The 17921-nt window shown below is 40.0% G+C and overlaps 1 protein-coding gene across 1 annotated transcript; it reads left to right on the top strand.

The window, feature by feature from the left end:
• The first annotated feature begins 1 nt into the window (after position 1).
• Positions 2 to 14826, top strand: GGH (gamma-glutamyl hydrolase). Its single transcript, XM_005479678.3, has 9 exons — positions 2 to 371; positions 1150 to 1264; positions 2661 to 2711; positions 5851 to 5935; positions 8258 to 8396; positions 9231 to 9337; positions 9449 to 9539; positions 10759 to 10896; positions 13046 to 14826. Exons 1-9 carry the CDS (start codon positions 17 to 19, stop codon positions 13165 to 13167), a joined length of 1203 nt encoding a protein of 400 aa, XP_005479735.3. The 5' UTR covers positions 2 to 16; the 3' UTR covers positions 13168 to 14826.
• Positions 14827 to 17921: the final 3095 nt, after the last annotated feature.

Below are 17921 nucleotides of genomic sequence, written 5' to 3'. Positions count from 1 at the left end.
CGTCGCTCTCGCAGGGATGGGGGCGGCCGCGGGCGCTGCCTGCGGCGGGGCCGGGCCCGCGGCCTGGACTGCATTTCCCAGCGAGCCGCGCAGGGCGGGCCGGCGGCTGCGTGCGCAGGGCGGGCACCCAGCCCGGCCCAGCCCAGCCCGGCCGGCAGCCGTGCCCGGAGGCGAGCCGTGCCGTGCCGTGCTCCGAGCCGAGCCGTGCCGGGAGCCGTTGGCCGTGCCCGCAGCCGTGGCCATGGGGCGCCCGGCCGGGCTCGGTGGCGCCGCGGCCGCCGCGCTGCTCCTGGCGCTGCTGTGCTGCGGCTCCGCCGCCTCCGTGGCGCGGCGCGATCGCCCGGCCGGGCGCAATGACAGACCCATCATCGGTAAGGGGCCGGGGGCCGCGCACCTGCCTGGGCCAAAGGGGAGCGTCCCACGGAGCCGAGGCTTGGCTAGAGCTGGTGTAAGCGGCGTTAGGCTGTTTCTCTAAAAGTCAGGCTTGCTTGAGAGATGTTACAGTGCTGAGCAGTCATAGCAGGGAAGCCGAGTGTTAGTCAGGTAATTGTGTTTGTGTGGTACCTTGTGACGGGGCGCCGGAATTGATGCCCCGTTGTCTTGGTGCCTGCAGTTCCTCTGGGCAGTGAATGCATCGCTGCTAGCTGGTATGTAGGAAATGGGAGCTTAATTAATTAATAGGAGCACGGGTGTAAGGAGGAGCGGCTGAGGAACCTGGCGTGGTTTGGGCCGGAGAAGAGAAGGCTCCGGTGTGACCTTATCGGTCTTTACCATTGCCTGAAAGGCGGCTGGAGCCAGGTGGGGGTCGGGCTCTTCTCGGCAACTAGCAGTAGGACAAGAGACACTCTTAAGATACCTAGGGGAGGTTTAGGTTAGACATTAGGAAGAATTTCCTCACAGAAGGGGTGATACTGTAATGGACTGCCCAGGGAGGTGGTGGGGTCACCGTCCCTGGAGGCGTTTAAGGAAGAACTGGACATGGCACTTGTTTCATGGTCTGGTTGGCACGGTGGAGTTCATTTGTAGGTTGGATTTGATGATCTCAGAGGTCTTTTCCAAGCTAATAGATTCAGTGTTTTTGTGACTTTTCTTTCATTGTGTAGCGTTTGCCATGTGTATGGTGCTAATTTTCTTCCTTGGGCCCTTCAGGGATATTGTCACAGGAATGTCACTTTAATGAGTACCAGCAATTTGGAAGATCTTATATTGCGGCTTCATATGTGAAATTTGTGGAATCTGCCGGTGCTCGAGCTGTGCCTATAAGGTACATTTTTTTTATCCTTAGGAGTGGATAATAATTGCATGATGTAAGGTATGATTTTAGAGGCACAGAAAGTACTCCTGCTGCTTTTCGGAGTGTTTTTTGCTCCTCAAAGATGATTTTAAAATGCCACAATTCTCAGAGTTCCAGCAATCAGAATAAAAGCAGAGTGGAAAATATACTTTTTAATACTTCTACTTATGTTGCTAGTCTCTCTTTGAAAAGTTCTAATTTTTTTTTAACCAGTAAAATTGCCTTCTGTAGTTTGCATGCATGGTTTTTGAAGTTAGCTATATTCAGTGTACAGTGTAGTGCCCCACAAACACACATAAATACCTAGATAGACAGATGTAGATATTTTTTTTTTCACATTTTGTAGCCCTGAAATTCAGGGAATGAAGGAAGGCTATCAGTACTCCTTTCAGAAAACAAAGTCCAGTTCTGTTCAAACTATGGGTCACTGTCTTCTTGTATTTTGGTTGTTTGGTGGAAAGTTAGCAGAGTAAGTAACAGCAGACAGCACTTCATATCAATGCTGAGCTATAAAATATTAAATACACTGAAACCAGATGGTAAAATTATAAATTTCCATACTTGAAAACAGTACTAAGACAGCTGCAGAAAACCAAAATAGCATGTATCTACACAGTCCAATAAGAGCACCACTTAAGTGCCTGAATTACAAGCCAGCATTCCTCATGTAGCTGCTGGAGCTTTCAGAATGTTTGCTGACCAGAAGCTTCACTGCTGAATAGATGCTTCTAATTCTGGCAATTAAGTTACTTGCAGCAAAGCTGAACACTTTCACTTACACCCAGCTTATCACACCTCTGCAGAAGTGTGGCCATCTGTGCTGGTTTTGGCTGGGCTAGAGTTAATTTTCTTCACAGTAGCTGGTGTGGGGGTGTGTTTTGGATTTGTGCTGAACACAGGGTTGATAATATAGAGGTGTTTTTGTTATCACTGAGCAGGGCTTACAACAGAGCCAAGGCCTTTTCTGCTTTTTGTGCTGCCACGCTGGCAGGGAGGCTGGGGGTGCCTGGGCGTGACCCACTGTTTGCAGCTCTGCCCTTCTTGGGAATCAGTTGGAAACCGGAGTTGCCGGTCTGCAGGAAATAATAACCGTGCCATTGGTGTAAATAGTACATTTTGCAGGTGTCTTGCAGAAGGGTCTCAGAGTACCTCATCAGGAACTCTACCTGACAGGGCCCTATTTTCAGTCTTGAGGACTGAGCTGTTTCTAGTGAAATGTTTCATTTGATTTGTGTCCATCTTACTCTGTTTAAAGCATGCCTTCTCCGTATTTTCTGACAGACATTTCTGTTCAACAGAGATTATATTTTTGCGGTCAAATATATGTATGTAGTATGTATTCTATAATTATTTTTTGGTGTTTCAGATTGAATCTTACTGATGAAGAATATGATAAAATCTTCCACTCTATTAATGGGTAAGTCTTGAGCACTGATTTTCTGTTGAAAGGCATGATGGTTCTGTTTTTGAGCTCTGCTGTGTTCTCAAGAACATTGTCTTCCTACTCTTTTGAGAGGTTGTGCTGGGCACTGCAGACATGAAAACATATTCTAAGACACAGAATGCATTATTTCATCCAGAATTGGTGTGCTGCCTTTCCTTCCTTGAGGAACACGTCAGATAATCTGCAACAGTGCCAAGGCTCATCTTGGCATTCCCTCGTGCTTGTCTGCACACAGGGAGAAGTGGTGTTATAGTATGAGCAATTTTGCAAGTGCGATACTCAACTTCCTCTTTGGTAATGTTTCTGTCTTCCTCATTTCACTTGTCACCTTCATTTTGATGGTTAATAGCACTTGCTTAGTATGTCACCCCTGTTTCTACCCTTTCTTCTCTCTTTCAGTCCTTTTCATATCTTCTCTATTATAAAAGTTTCCAATTTCCAGTCTCTTCAACTCTGTTCTCCATGTGTGCTCTCTCTCTCTTGCCACTTGAATGTCTTGCCTGTTGTGATTCTGTGTCTTAGGTCTTTGTTAGAAAAACTTCCTGGTTTTCACGGAATCTATGGAAACTGGCCACCTCTCTGTTCTTCCTTTTAAAATGTGGGATAATGTGATCTTGCCTAACAAATTTTATTGTGGACTAAACAAGGTCAAAACCTTTTATGTTTTTTTAGCCTTGTGCTGAAAGTGCACTTCAGAAGAGCGAAATCAGCTGATGCTACACTTCACAGCCACGGTGGTGTGTGAGGCCAGAGCATGTGATTGGGCTGCTTGTAGTCATGAGATCAGCATCTTAAACCATGCATACATTTGTTAAGCTTATGCATATTACTAGAATGTTAATCAGCATGAATTGACCTTGCAGATTTAGACCTTTGGCTGTCTGGGAAGTGCATTGTCCTCCTACATCAATATGCCCTGGACACTAAGACTTGGGTCTTTGCAGTCTTGTGCTATAAGCGAGTGTAAGACAGTGATGATTTTGTGTGCTGTGTTCTGTTGGGGACAAAATGAATAATTTCTTCCCTTTCTCATGGCTACCAGCTTAACTTTGGTTGCCAAAAGGGATTTCCACCAATGGGGTCTCTCATTGTTGCTACTTCACCACCTATATCAATGCAGAAGAAAATGTTTGGAAAGCAGATCCTCTTTCTTTATCCTTCTGTCCTTGCAGTCAGAAGTCAATTGAGTTTGTGTTATGTAGGTGAGTGAGGATGGTCTGTATTTCCTTCTGTGAAAAAGGAACTGTCACCTGAAAAGGAAAAGCCATCTGTCACCCGTTGGCTTCCATGTTGAATCTGTGTGTAAATAGCAAAAAGGAGCTCTGGAGGAAATGGCTTATATTCTGTGGAATATAAGAATAAGGAGGAGATACATTGATCTTTCACATTGTTCTTTGAAGTTGGAAATTATTTACTATTAAATGCTACCGTCTTAAAATCATGAAATGTACTATATTAAAAGCATAATTTTATGAATGTACTCCTGAGATAGGAATGGAAGTGCCCTGTGGAAATCATCAGCTCTAACCAGGCAATGATACTGGAATACACGTAGTTGCATTTCAATCTGCTTATGACAATGTCAGGCCATTATCATTGCTCCTTAATGGGTTATTTCCTTTTTGCATTAGCAAAAATGATGATCAGTTTTACTAATTAGTATAGTCCAGGTTTTGGTTTGAACAGGTGGAGTGAATTTCCTACCTATTTCCAGGGAAAGATCACCTTATTTGTCTAATTAGATCTCTGAAGAAGCCTATAATCTGACCTGTTTTGAAAATACCTTCAGCTGTATTAATTTTCAGTGTTGACACTGGGAAGTAAAGTTTTTTGTGACTACTACTTTTCCACCAAATACTCAGTGGATTTTATGTGAACCTGTGCATGATTCACTTGCAAAAAAAAAAAAAAAACAGCAAATATAAATGCATATTTGCTCTGCAAATGCTTGGGATCATTTGAGATGTTACTTGTTTCTAACTGCTTGTTATTATCTCACTGATTCAGATTGCCATTTTCAGAGCACAGACATGTAGAGAAAATCCTACAACTGTTTCAATAAAAAATTAACATTAATGTATATGACTTGAGTAAATCCAATTGAGGTCCTGCAGCAGTGGATTCAGGAATGCTCACACATCCAATTTTGTTGGTTCTGCAGGCACTGTTCCAGTTACAGCTAGGAGACGCTTCCTTTATTTCATGCTACTATTTCTGATGGTACTTGATTATTTTCCATGTCATCATGTGTCCATGTGAATTCTCTGCCTGACTGTGCTGAAAGTTTTTCTTCTCTGGTGTTTTTTTGGGTTTGGGGAGCCTCACAGGGAATTGCCATTCCTGATTATATTTTGTTGTGGAAAAAGCTTGTGCACTTTTTAAATTAAATTGTCCCTGAGATTGTCTTCCTTAACTCTGTGGGATCCTGTGTTACCCAAAGGTTATGGTTAAATGAACTTTTCTTCCTTTTTGATAGTAACTTTTTGATCTTTGCTGTCTCAAATAAGAAGGTCACTATGCCAGGGCCACAATTCTGTTTTTCTGAAACTGGACAGAATGAATCGAAATTTGGGCTGAAATTTTAAAGTGGTAGTGAGAGCCAGCTGAGTCAGGATAGGAAATGAGAGTCATGGCTTGCAAACCTTTTGTATGCCAGCTGAAATCTGTGCGTTTTATGTATTTTCTGTTTACTTTCTTCTTCCATATGTTGTATTAGGTTTGATCTATACTTTGTGATACAGTAACCATTCTTCAGTGGAAGAACACTATGATTAAGTTAAATACTGAAACACCTAAATTTAGCTGTCTGCCTGTGCACTAGCTGTCCAAACTCACATAATTAATGGAATGCTAGTCAGTGCAGCCAGTGGAGCTGACAAGGCTGTTCAACCTACCCACCACTCAAGTGTCTGCTCTGGAAGATCTATTTGAATCTCTAGTGACTCTCCTGACTAGATCCTTGCTGTCCATAATGGCAGCTTAGGTGCCTGTCTGTAGATTTCTGAAACCTAGACCTAAAGACTACCCTTAAAACAGACATTTCTCTGTGTACATTGTCCAAGTTTTGAGTTGATCACTGTTACTAATCATATTCTTGGATGTTGCCTTTCAGGCTACTTCTTCCAGGAGGTGGTGTGGATCTTAGGACTTCAGAGTATTCAAGGGTTGCTAAGATGTTTTACCACAAGGCCTTGGAGGTAATTACTAAGGAGCAGTTGGTTCTTGTTATTATCACTGTTCAGAGATCAAAATGACAGGTTCATATTTTTCATAGTTTTGCACTGTTATTCAGTGGGTTAACTGTAGGCCTGAAAATAGGTAGCTTATTTCTTGCTTCTGCATGAAACTTATGCATTAATAGCTTTGTGACACCCACTCCTGTTTTATGCTGTGTTATGATCTTAAACTCCTAAGTTCTTCAGGTGAGAATGGTATTGTTTGTTCATTGTACCTGAGGCTTTATGACTCTGTGTAAACTTGGCAATGAGGAATTGCTCTTCCACCTTTGCTGCTGACTTTCCAACAGCAGCCAGGGAAAGTGCAGGCAGTGGCATTCACAGGACCAGTCAGCTGCTGCAATTCTCTAAATGAGCTCCCTTTACTCTTTAGTCCCTGTAGCACTAATGTTTTTATTCTTTTGTCTGTCTTTATTTGTAGTGAGTCTTGCAAAGACTGTCTCAGTTTTATGTGAGATGATTTCATTTGTCTTTCTGGAGCTGCTCTCTGTGTGAACTGCAGCCTGTGCCTTGGTATGCAGCACTGGGGCAAGGGTTTCTTATGGCTTGTTGTACAGTTAGGAAATCATGTTGACATTTCACAATGATGAACTAAATTGCCTGTGTCACTTTACAATCAGAGAGACAGGTTTATTAGCTGATATATGTACTGCTAGTGACTGAGAGACACAAAATATTATTCAGTTCATCCTAGGTAACCCTTTATAACAAAGGATGGTTTTTCCTTGCTGTTTGTGATCATTCTGTTTTTGATATTCATCTTTCAAATCTTAATTACTATAAAATATTTCTAGTTTTACTTATGTAAGGTAAGCTGCAGTAGTCAAGAGTATCTTTACAAGTACAGAATGACTGAATTTTATCTTTTTCTAAAACATGAGGGGTCTTTTTCATCATCTTTTTAATTTTTCATTTGCAAATGTTCACAATGAGAAATTACTTTGATCTGTCTCTGCTTTAATATGAATAGAGGATATGAAATGCTAATCTCCATTCAAGTCCATAAAATTTTACTACTTTGGCAAAAATCTAAATTAAATACTAATTTTCAGCTCTTAAATTGGTTTTTAAAATGTGATGTCTGGAGTTGTTTAATACATGCTTAGCCTCCAGGCCCTAGTCTATTTTAAAAAATAAGTGGGAGGGGGCACAAAATCTTTGTTTCAGTTGTAATTAGTTTTAAACTGTAGTTTATTTTTTGCCTTCAGTAGTTTTAGTCCTCACTTGCGACTCCAATGTCTGTTTTTCATGTAAGGTCTGTGTCTCATTATACATTTAGGGTGGTCATGAAGACTCTGCAGCCCTATCAGTCTTTTTAATGTACATCTTCCTTGCTTTGCTGTGACAAGAAGTATTTCTGTGAGCTTTTATTACCATACTGTCAGTAATGCAGTAGGGGAGCATTATTATTCTGAGCCTGTCATTTTAGCTTTCTCAAAAATGGCTTTGAGCAGCAGTTCTTTGGGGGTGGTGTGTTGTGGTATGCATAACTTTAAAATGTTTAGAATCAAGTTAAGAAAAACTAGTCAGATTTCACAAAAACAGGAGTTCTGAAACATCCCAGTCTCCAACATATGCTCACTATCAGGTATAAACCATTTAAAAATGCAGATTTCCACTGCATGTATGCACCATGCTTGATTAGGTCACAAGAAACTAGTTGTGTTCTTGGTTTTTTTGCTTTCTTTTTCTCCTTTATGCTTTTTTTTCATATTGTTTCCATACTGGCCTGCCAATTTTTATTATTTTGAAAATGATTGCCACTTTTTAATGTTGCTTAAATGTCCATTTTTTTCTTTTTGGAACACAGGTCTAAACCTGCTAGTTAAACAATCCTATAGGTATGTCATATAAGACCACAGCTATGCTAGTAGTAGGATTCATGGTTTTTTTATAGTTGGGTGGGCACAGACATTACAAAGGTCCCTTGCTGTGTGACCATAGTGTGCTTTGGAGAACAGTTTGAATTGTAATGAGCACTCTTTCCCTCAGAATGGTGACAGACTCTTCGGTGTCCCTTCTAATGATTGTTCTTTTTAGAGAAATGTTGCCATTTTGTGGCTTCTGTTTAGGCTGCTCTCAAAATGACTTGTAGAACAGAACAGTCAAATCAGTATTCGCAGTATTAGGCTCAGTTTGCTGCTTCAAAACTCATATATATCCTTTAGCCTTCATATATTCTCACCTACACAAAAGCAAGTAAAAACAATAGAAAGTTCTTGTCAATCTCTTTTCTGTAGATTTTCATTACTGTTTCCTTATGTCATTGCTTTTGTTTTGTAGGCTAACGATCAAGGAGATTATTTCCCAATCTGGGGAACATGTCTTGGACACGAAGAGCTTACATATCTCACAAGTGGTGAAATTTTACTTGTTCACACCAAGACAAATGGTTTTTCACTTCCTCTGAACTTTACCTCAGGTGAAAAATTCATTACATATCATGCCTGAGTTTTGGTAAGAGGTGTTGTGTTTTGTTCATGATAAGTATTATGGGTGAATGTGAGGTTCCTGCTGGTTATCTTCTGTTAAATTCTTTGTTATTTAGTTGCATTGACTGTTTTTGTGAAGTCAGTGCAGCTGTCACTTCTTAAGTAGAGGAATGAGCACAAGCCATTTGAAACCAACAGCAGTCAGCAAAAACTAAAGTTGTGGCTCTTTGAGTCATTTGAAAATTCAGACCTACAAAGTAATGTTTGCTTTTTGTTACCAAGTTCACAAAATTCACAAGTTCAAAACCTACTAAGCTTGGAGAGCAGGTGATTTTAAATTTTTGAAATCACCTCTTTCCTCATGATGAATAGTAGCATTACTATTGAACAATAATTGAAATCACAGAGATTCCTTGAGATAGAGCTGTGGCACTTAGCAGCACTGGTAAAGTGTGGCTTCTGTTGATACTTTATCCTTTGTGAGTAATTAAAATAAAATGTAGCATTCAAAACTTCTGTCACTTGTGCTCATTGTGAGGTGGAAAGCCCCTGAAATGAGTGTCAAAGAATGGTGCTTATTTTTTTCTCTCTCTCAGTGAGAACTTTGGATCCTCTCTAGGTCAAGACCGGTAGACAGTGATAACAGCATATTGGAAATCTGTTGTAGTTATTTCACTGAGATTTGTTGCAGGATATTCTAAAATAATCAAGATTTACTGCTGAAAAAGTTTAATACAGCATTTTATTAATTGTCTTCTGTCTGTATAACTCCATCTGAGACCAGTTTCGGTAATGGAAAATACTTTTTTTTTTCTTTGTAATAGCTGCAAAAGACAGTAGAATGTTCAAGAATTTCCCTGATGATGTGTTATATGCCCTTGCTACCGAGCCATTGACATCAAACTTTCATGTATGGAGCCTCTCCATGGAGGTATTTGATCTTTTTATTTCCTGCATACAAACTTCTTTTTTTTTTGTTGTTAGAACTAGAAATAAATAAACAAATAACACCTTTTCTCTCTTCCCCCTCTCCATGTCATAGAATTTCACCAATAATGAAAAGCTTCGTAATTTCTATAAAGTTCTGACCACTAACACTGATGATGAAGTGGAGTTTATATCTACCATGGAAGGTAAGGAAATTAATTTTCTTTGGAAACTGTGACTGTAACAACCTAGTCCTTTAGGGTTGTTGTGGCATGGATGTGAATTGGTATTGCAAGTTGTTCAAATAGCAGGGTGAGCATCAGCCCCGTCATTGCTCTGGCTATGAGGAGCATTTCTGTTTGCAGGGATATTTTGTCTTTTGAGTACTGTGAGCCTTACTACTCCTCCCACCCACCATCCCCCTTCCAGATATGCTGTTACAGGTTAGCACTGGTGTGTTTGAGCGCTGTGCTGTGAGCTGCCCAGCTCTTGTGCTGCAGTAGTTGGATCCCCGCACAGTGCCTCTGTCGAGCCGTGCCTGCCAGCTGCCTGCTCGGGCTGGCGTTTCCCTGGTGCTCTCTGTTTGCTGTATGGGAAAAGCACTCCAGGCTGCTGAGGGAGCAGCAATATCCCTCATTACCTTAGCAACAATGCTGGTAATTGTCCTCCTCCAAAAGCCTTTTGCATGACTTGTTTTGTCTGTTTTGCACTGGGCTTGCCTGGCTCAGGAAACAAGTTAGCTCTTCAGGGAGTGTTTTATTTTCGTGAGTGCATCACTGGCAGCCCTGTCATAGGACCCAGCTGTCACCAATGGGATTCTTCTGTGTGGCATCCTGGCTGGCCTCCAAAAGAGAAGAATAGCTCTTTGATCAGCTAACCTGATTAGGCTAATGACAGGCATCACCGTGCCTGCAAGCAGTTTATCACAGAGCAGCCATCAGCTGTTGTGCCATGCCGCTATTTCCTGGAAGAGAGCTAAGGACTGACTCCCCCAGAATCTATCAGGCCTGGGAGCTGCCCTGGATTGACTGGGCCTTCAAGGAGATATGAAGACTTGGATCTTTCCCATGGAGCTGGCATCCTGTATGGCTGGGAATGCTGTGTGATGCTGGCAAGAAGATAGGAAGCTTTGAGAGTGATATACTTAAAACATTATTTCTGAGTGTGTATATTCATTAATTATGAAATGAGTAATCAAAAAAATTATGTACAGATATTTTCTTGTGTGAAGTGAGATCCTTCTTTTACTGTATCTCTTTTCCTTCAGTTCTACTATGACTTTAACAGTGTTTCAACTTGCTGTTTAAGCTTTTGTGAAACTGTTAATAAGATATATTTGTAGCTTATCCTCTGAGTCGACTTTGCAGTAAGATTAATTACATGATTCTTAAGGCACACATCTTTATACACTTTGTTTTGTTGTAGCATACAAATATCCAATTTATGGCATGCAATGGCATCCGGAGAAAAACCCTTTTGAGTGGAAGGATTCTCCAGGCATTCCACATTCTCCATCTGCTGTAAAAGCAGCATATTATATGGCTGATTTCTTCGTTAATGAAGGTAAAAAGTTTATTATCTATAAATGTGGGGGGTGAGAGTGAAGCATTACTGAAAAACTTAGAAGATGACAGATTTCTTTTTCAGCTGTCAAAGTTCAGTACCTCGTAGTGCTTTCTGAAAAGATTATTCTGCAAGCTTTATAGGCTTATAAAACACCAAAGGATACTAGAAATAGAATGGCTTAGTGAAAGTAACATCAAAAGGCCAAGCATTCCACAAACTCTTTTCACTAGACTGGCTCTAAAACATTGTTCTATGACTTCCTACCATTTCAAAATATCCCTGTAACATTTTGGCCTTTCTTGCACAAAGACAATAAACAAAAAAAGTACTCCATTCTCAATTCCAGTGGCTTCTTCAGTTCCAAACTGCCTTGCAGTCATTCAGTGTGTTCTCAGTTTTGCTTGCAAAATGCATACACCAGGACTATAAATAGGTCTTGGACAGTATGGATGTGTCAGAGGGGTGCAATATGTGCCCTACAGTTGTGTTCTATAGACAGCACAAGGAGTTTTTGAATTTTACTGAGCTGCTAATTTTTTCTTTGTGTTTATACTCTTAAGAATCTGGAAGTAACTAATGCATAACATTTTGATAGTTTATGACACTTCCCATCTGTTTGTTATAAATAAGCAGGATATAAATAGAGGAGTGTTTGAAGGAATCAAACTTTATTCCTTAATTTATCCCTACTAAATAATTCTGCTGGACTATTTTATGAAATTGTCTTACCTCCTTGATGGGGACTATGAAGAACATAATAATTAAGCTGGTTGAGTTTGGTCTCTAGACTTGGTCTCAGATCAAAAGAGTCAACTTAATGAAGAAATAGATAGTGATGTAAAAAATGCAGTTTGTGCTGACCTGATCCGTAAGAGTGTAGAAATAAAATTTGCATTTCATACAAATTCAAGGTGCTTTTTGGCATAAATTAGTCTTATTCCTCTTTGTGAAAATGTTACAAAACCATTTTCATATGGAGCTTAGGGCCAGGCAGAATTGGGCTTCTGAGCAGCCTGGTCTAGTGGAATTGTCTCTGCCTATGGCAGGGGCATTGTTACAAGATAATCTTTAAGGTCCCTTCCAACCCAGGCCATTCTATGAGATGGCAGACTATGATAAAAACAAGGGGGAAAACAGGAAAACAGGAGAAAATAGAGTGTAAGTCTGATTTTAATGTTGTGGTCTAATACTAGAATGCAGTGTGTTCTCTGGCTTTGTTTGCTGCTTGCTCAAGTGTCTGTCTGCAGACTGTACTCCCAATAGAAGCTTGCTCAGGCCATCATCCAAGTTAAGTGGGGCACAGCAAGTGCCAGCTCTGCCTGTAAATCCAGTTGAGGCGCACTGCCTGTGAGTTCTGTTACACAGGTAGGTGTGCACAGCCAAGGAGCCTGTGCAGAGTGCCACACAGATGTGTCACTAGCTTTTGGATCTACTCACTTACAATTGTGGTAGAGCAAACTTTCTTCAGCCAGCGTTGTCCACCCCCATCTCTTCTACCAAATTCTAAATTACTCTTCATGGCCTCCCCAGTCTTTTGGGGAGATACTGAGGCATTAGCTGCTCCTACTGAGTACTTAATATCATAGCTTTGCAATGAGTAATTGGCATTTTTAGCTAGTGTAAGGCAGAATATCTTCCCTAACTTTGAAAATAAACCACAAGATGAAAAATGTAACTGTTTTCAGCTGGTAAAAATACACTCATGTGTGATCACTTAGTAACTAAAACATTCTACTGAAATACCATTTTTGTATCCATCCATCATTAATTTTAACTTCTGTAGAGTCGCCAGCTTGATAAACCAGGTGAGAATTCAATTTTATTGTCCTCATCAGCACAGTCCATGCAGCTTTCAGTAGGCTGATAGTCTGATGCATTTCTTTCAGAGTTAAAGGTTTTTCTGGTAGATACTGCCAATATCTCATGGATAAATATTTTTTACAATCTTGGCTTTAAATTCCCCCTCTCCAGTTATAAAAAATCTGCTATAACCAGCTTTCTGAAAATGTATCTTCACAGTTCTTCGTGTACAAGCTACAGTAATCCCATTTGTTGCTGTGCTACACAAAATAACTTACTTTGCCAAGATAAATATTGTTGAGGAGGATAACATTAAAATAATCTGTACTTTTGCAATGTTTTACAGCCAGGAAGAGCATGCACCATTTCTCCAGCGAAGAAGAGGAAGCAAAAGAATTGATCTATAATTATAATCCAGTTTATACAGGACCATTTTCTGCATTTCAGCAAACCTATTTTTTTGATTGAGGATCTTGTCAAAGGTGCAGTGATGTTATTTATGAATAAATAATTGGCCAACATTGTGTAATTAAGCTGATATCATGACAGAAAGCTAGAACAGATTTCTTTTACAATGATTTATTCTGTGTATCTTCTGCACTATTGAAACATTAATATATAAATTTACATTCAATAACATAATAATCATCTTGGATCACACTTTAGGCAAGCTACAGAAAAATGTATTTTTCTTCCAGGAAAGAGGACTTGACTATGCTTATAAACTTCGAAGTAATCACCTTTGGTATAAGGAAAAGCTTTCATATATTTTGAAATATGAGACTTATCTTTTTAAAATGTTGTGGACTATGATAGCACTAGACTCTTAGATACATTGTGTAGTAAAATCCTGTCCTTTTCAAATGATTTGGCAAATGAGACTCTTGGATTTGTCATAGATAAGTGTATGCAGCCAAGTTCTTGACAGAGACTCCTTTGTCATTTCAAAAACTGACCAAAATAGTAAATCATTATAGCAAACAGATTTTTTTTGCCTAAGAAGTGCATTATGTCGCATTTGTGAAATTTTCTCTTGTACATTGAGCATTATTTGGAGTCCTTATACCTTATGAGGCCTTCATATCACAAATAACATATAAAATAAGTAAGTTTGGAGGGCATAGTTCAGTGCGGATTCCACTTTCAGTTCTTTTCAGTTCAGTTTTATACATCCTCCAAGAATTAATCTTGGAGTAACTGGAGACTCCAGATATGAGATGCAGACACTTTGTATTTAAAAGAATGTAAACTTAATTTTTTCTCTAAGGTGTCTGACTTTTCCCATAGCTGGGTAGAATTTTCACTTGAAGTCAAGAGGTAGTTTGCCACTGTATTAGTAAACAAAGTAGTTTCTTTCTGTCTTGTTTAATAGTTCTGTGCAGCTAGAATTTAAACAGCAGATGAATGTACATGAGCAACCTGTTAAAGGTGACACAATGTCATAATGGCAGTTGCATGCAATACACCTACACTGTTTTCTCTCTGCTTTGCTCCAGATCTGGTGAAAATTTTGTTCAGTGGTTTTGTTTGTTGTCCAAAAAGGAACTAAGATTAGACAATCAAATGTAATTCTCCCCTCCAGCATAGCTTCCAAACTCTTGTTAACAGTGACAAGGATTTGGAGTTTATGAAGAATTCAGGTTTATAAACTTCAGCTCTGTTTTGTAGAACTTCATTCTCTCAGGTACCATATCTGAATAAGTCTGGTAAGTTTCTCAGGTTTTTCAAGTAAAACACTCTCTAACTTGTTCTTTATCATGAAACAACTGCATAACAGAATGTGAAATGCATCAGTTAGAAAAAAACTATGAGGAAACATTAACTGTAACTAGCAGAAAAATACTTCTAGGTAATTACAAGCTTAAACATGAGATATTTTTACATTTGTCATATCAGCCAACTTAGTAAATGGGTATGTTTTCTTGCAAGGGAAATGTCTGCAATGGTAGTAATTAGTTCCTAAATGTGTAACTATAAAGAGTATTATGTGTAATATGATGAGAGAAGTTTATATATGATGAATTTATGTAATGGGTCCTTCCTTTATATGCTTTCTCTTGTAAAGCCTTATTTGATGATATGCATGATTTTCCCGTGATACATGGAATAAACTTTCTTTCAAGCAGACTTGTATTTTTGTCATTTTTTAGATACCACCGATGAAGCACTGACAACAGTGATTGCTTTCTTGTTTCCATCTGTGATAGTCATGAATCAGAAGGTTACAACCTGTATCTGCCTTGTGTGGTCGTGCAGCAAGTCAGGGTCAGGATGAGTGAGTGAGTGATCCATGTCCTGGCACAGACATGCCCAGAGCACAGGTACCCTTGCACAGGGCTTGAGCTTAAGTGCACTTTAATGTTGTTGGCTGAAACAAGCAGGAGCTTTCAAGAAGGCTTCCCACAGATCATTCTCACAGAGCAGAGTCACCCCAGGGGCTGTGTCAGACCTTGTTCAACACAGACAGCCAAACCCCCACGATAGTGGGAAGGAGCTGCAGCACTCTCAGGGCTCTGAAAGCTGTAAGCAAAGAAATTTCTGTCTATTCCTTATAATACCCAATATCTTCCATCATGTTCTGCAGCCAGAAACTGCAGAAACCCAGAGTTGTCTAGGAGTCACCTAACAATGAGTTTAAAACTTTTTTTTTAAGGAAGCCCTCCCCTCTGCTCTGTGTTGTACAATTTAGTTTTTCATTGCACAGACAGAACTCCTTACACGGTTTTTAGAAATGCTGGGGAGAGAAGGAGAGCCTGTGACTGTACACAGCTTATTGAGCCTGGTGTATGAGCCTAACCAACTTGCTTGTTGCTGTGTTGGAAGAACATCCACTGATCAGCAAGGTAACCCTAATACATGTCTTGCAGACCATATTAAATCATCTCTAAGAAAGAAAAGTTTGAAATAGTTTCCTCGTTGGAGTATTCTGCTCTTCCCACTAGATGGCCTCCAAGAACCAGTTCTGTTATTTTGTAATTGGGTGTGGTTGTCTCTCTAAAGTTGAGTAAGATATTTACTGTACTGTGGTATGTAGTGGGATGTTTGGGATGTGGGGGAAGAAGAAGGGAGGAGACAATAGCACTGGAATCTTACTGGTAGAACTGGGCATATTGGCAGGACTCCATGAGAGAGTCTGTGAGCATTGAATTAATTCAGCTGGGATTAAGTCTTGTTTCCAGTGAATATTTAAACCACTCAAGCATTAGCTGGAGGTGGCTGGAATTACATCTGTCTTTCCAGGTGGTTGTTCCTCCCCTTTAGCTGTAGAATCTGTCTTGGTTCCATTTCCTATAAATATGAAACTAGCTCATGCAGAACAGGACAGACAGTTTAGATGGGATGAAATGACAACTTGATCTCAGAAAACCTTTGCCTGGGAGGTAGGAAAGACCAGTTTGAATTCTTTCAGGTAAGGATGAAATTAAATGGAAGAAACTTCCTGAGTAAGTGCTATAAGTATGAGGTTGAAGAATAAGAGGAAGAGCTTGGCCCACAGGCTTCATTGTGGGGAAAAACAAATCACAAAACAACTTGCCCAAACCCCCACCACTTTTGGGCTGACAAGCTGTGCAAAATTCCCTGGCAAGGTAGGGAATCCAAAGCAGAGATTACTGTCCAAGTGCTTCTATGTTGAATACCATATTTTTAGGTTAACTTTTAACCTTTTCCCCTTTAGCGTCAGTGCCACCATTTTCATTGTCCACTGCTCAACAAAACAATATTGAAAGCTGGCCTGAACTGGGGAGATTTCTATAGAAATTAATGATTAATGGCCTGTTAGGAACAGTGAGGAACCATCAGGAACAGCCTGATGGTTCTTGCCTTGGAACAGTGAGGAAAGTATGGAGACAGTTTGAACAATGAGGAAGAACAATAAGGAATAATTTCCCATTTATGTGTTAATCCTGCATTGCCCTTATGAGCCAGGAGCCCTGAAAGAGGAATAGTTGTGTGTGTAATCAGGTGGCTGAAGTCTGCATGCCAAAACTCAATCAAGGATGTTTGGTTATGAGGTGGGAATATGTACATAAGGTTTCAGTCACTTTTATCGCAGTAAATAATATTTTATCTGGGGTTGTGTGGGTTCTTTTGTTTTTTTTCTACTGTGTAGTTCTCATTCATGTATCTGGTGATAGTGTTACCAGAAGAGCTATGGGAATTGGCTAGGGTTCAAGTCCACTAAGGTTTCTAAGTGCCTTTTCAAATTATTATGGTTTGAGTACTTATGTGGAAGACAGATTGAGAGATACTGTGAAGTGATTGATTACCTTTCCTTGTTAGCCTTGTGTCTTTCCCCAGGCCAGGCCTCTTCTCTAATCCACTGCTTATTTATAGGGCAAATAGTGAAGTTTATCCTGCCCTGAGCCACCTGTTGATAAGGATACTGTTCCAGCTTTCATCACTTCCTCATTATGTTTATATCTGTTTCAAAGAGTAAGCAGTATGTTTTCAGAGCCAGCTTACTCTTTTAGTTCTTATATAACCAAAAAAATTTCCAAGACAATTTCATCCAAAAAAAAAAGCCTAGACCATTTAAAAATAGGTGTCACTATTTGGTGGAGCACTTGAACAAAGCATTCACTCCAGACTTAAGCAAAAACGCTGCGATTATCTGATTTTCAGAGATGTGGTGAACAAACATCCCTTACAACTAAGCTTTGTGTAAATGAAAAGCAGAAAAGCAGAAAACCCAAAAGTTAAAAGGGGTAAATTCTAGCAGTTGCTGCTTCTGAACATCAAAACCACTGGGTTGAATACTGTGGGCTACTTTTTGGGGTGGAGTTAATTCTCTTTGCATAGTTTGGATTGGACCTTGTTTTGCATTTGTGCTGAACACAGGGTTGATAATTCAGGGATGTTTTACTGTCTTTATCTCAACCTATGAATTTTCTCAGTTTTACGCCTCTGACTCTCCCCCCCCACCCCTCTGTGGAAGGAGTGAGTGGCAGTGTGGGGCTTTGGGGTTAAATCACAGCAGCTTGTGATTGTGTAGCTCCCAAGCTGCCTTTGATCTCTTTCACTGTGTGTATGCAGGTTTAAGAGCTGCTGTTACATGTGTGTAGTCTCTTGCAATTTTCCTCAAGAATAGAGCAGCAAGATCAGAAAGACTAAAACAGCAATTTTCTAACTGGAAACACATTTGGAAATTAGTTTCTCTGTGTGACTTCTTGAGGCACTGATTTAAACTGGTTATCATGACCTTAATTCAACTGCAGAAAGGG

The sequence above is a fragment of the Zonotrichia albicollis genome, chromosome 1, assembly GCF_047830755.1.
Source record: "Zonotrichia albicollis isolate bZonAlb1 chromosome 1, bZonAlb1.hap1, whole genome shotgun sequence".
Lineage (NCBI taxonomy): Eukaryota > Metazoa > Chordata > Aves > Passeriformes > Passerellidae > Zonotrichia > Zonotrichia albicollis.
Note: the sequence above shows the minus strand (reverse complement) of the source record. Positions and strands in the feature narration are given on the sequence as shown.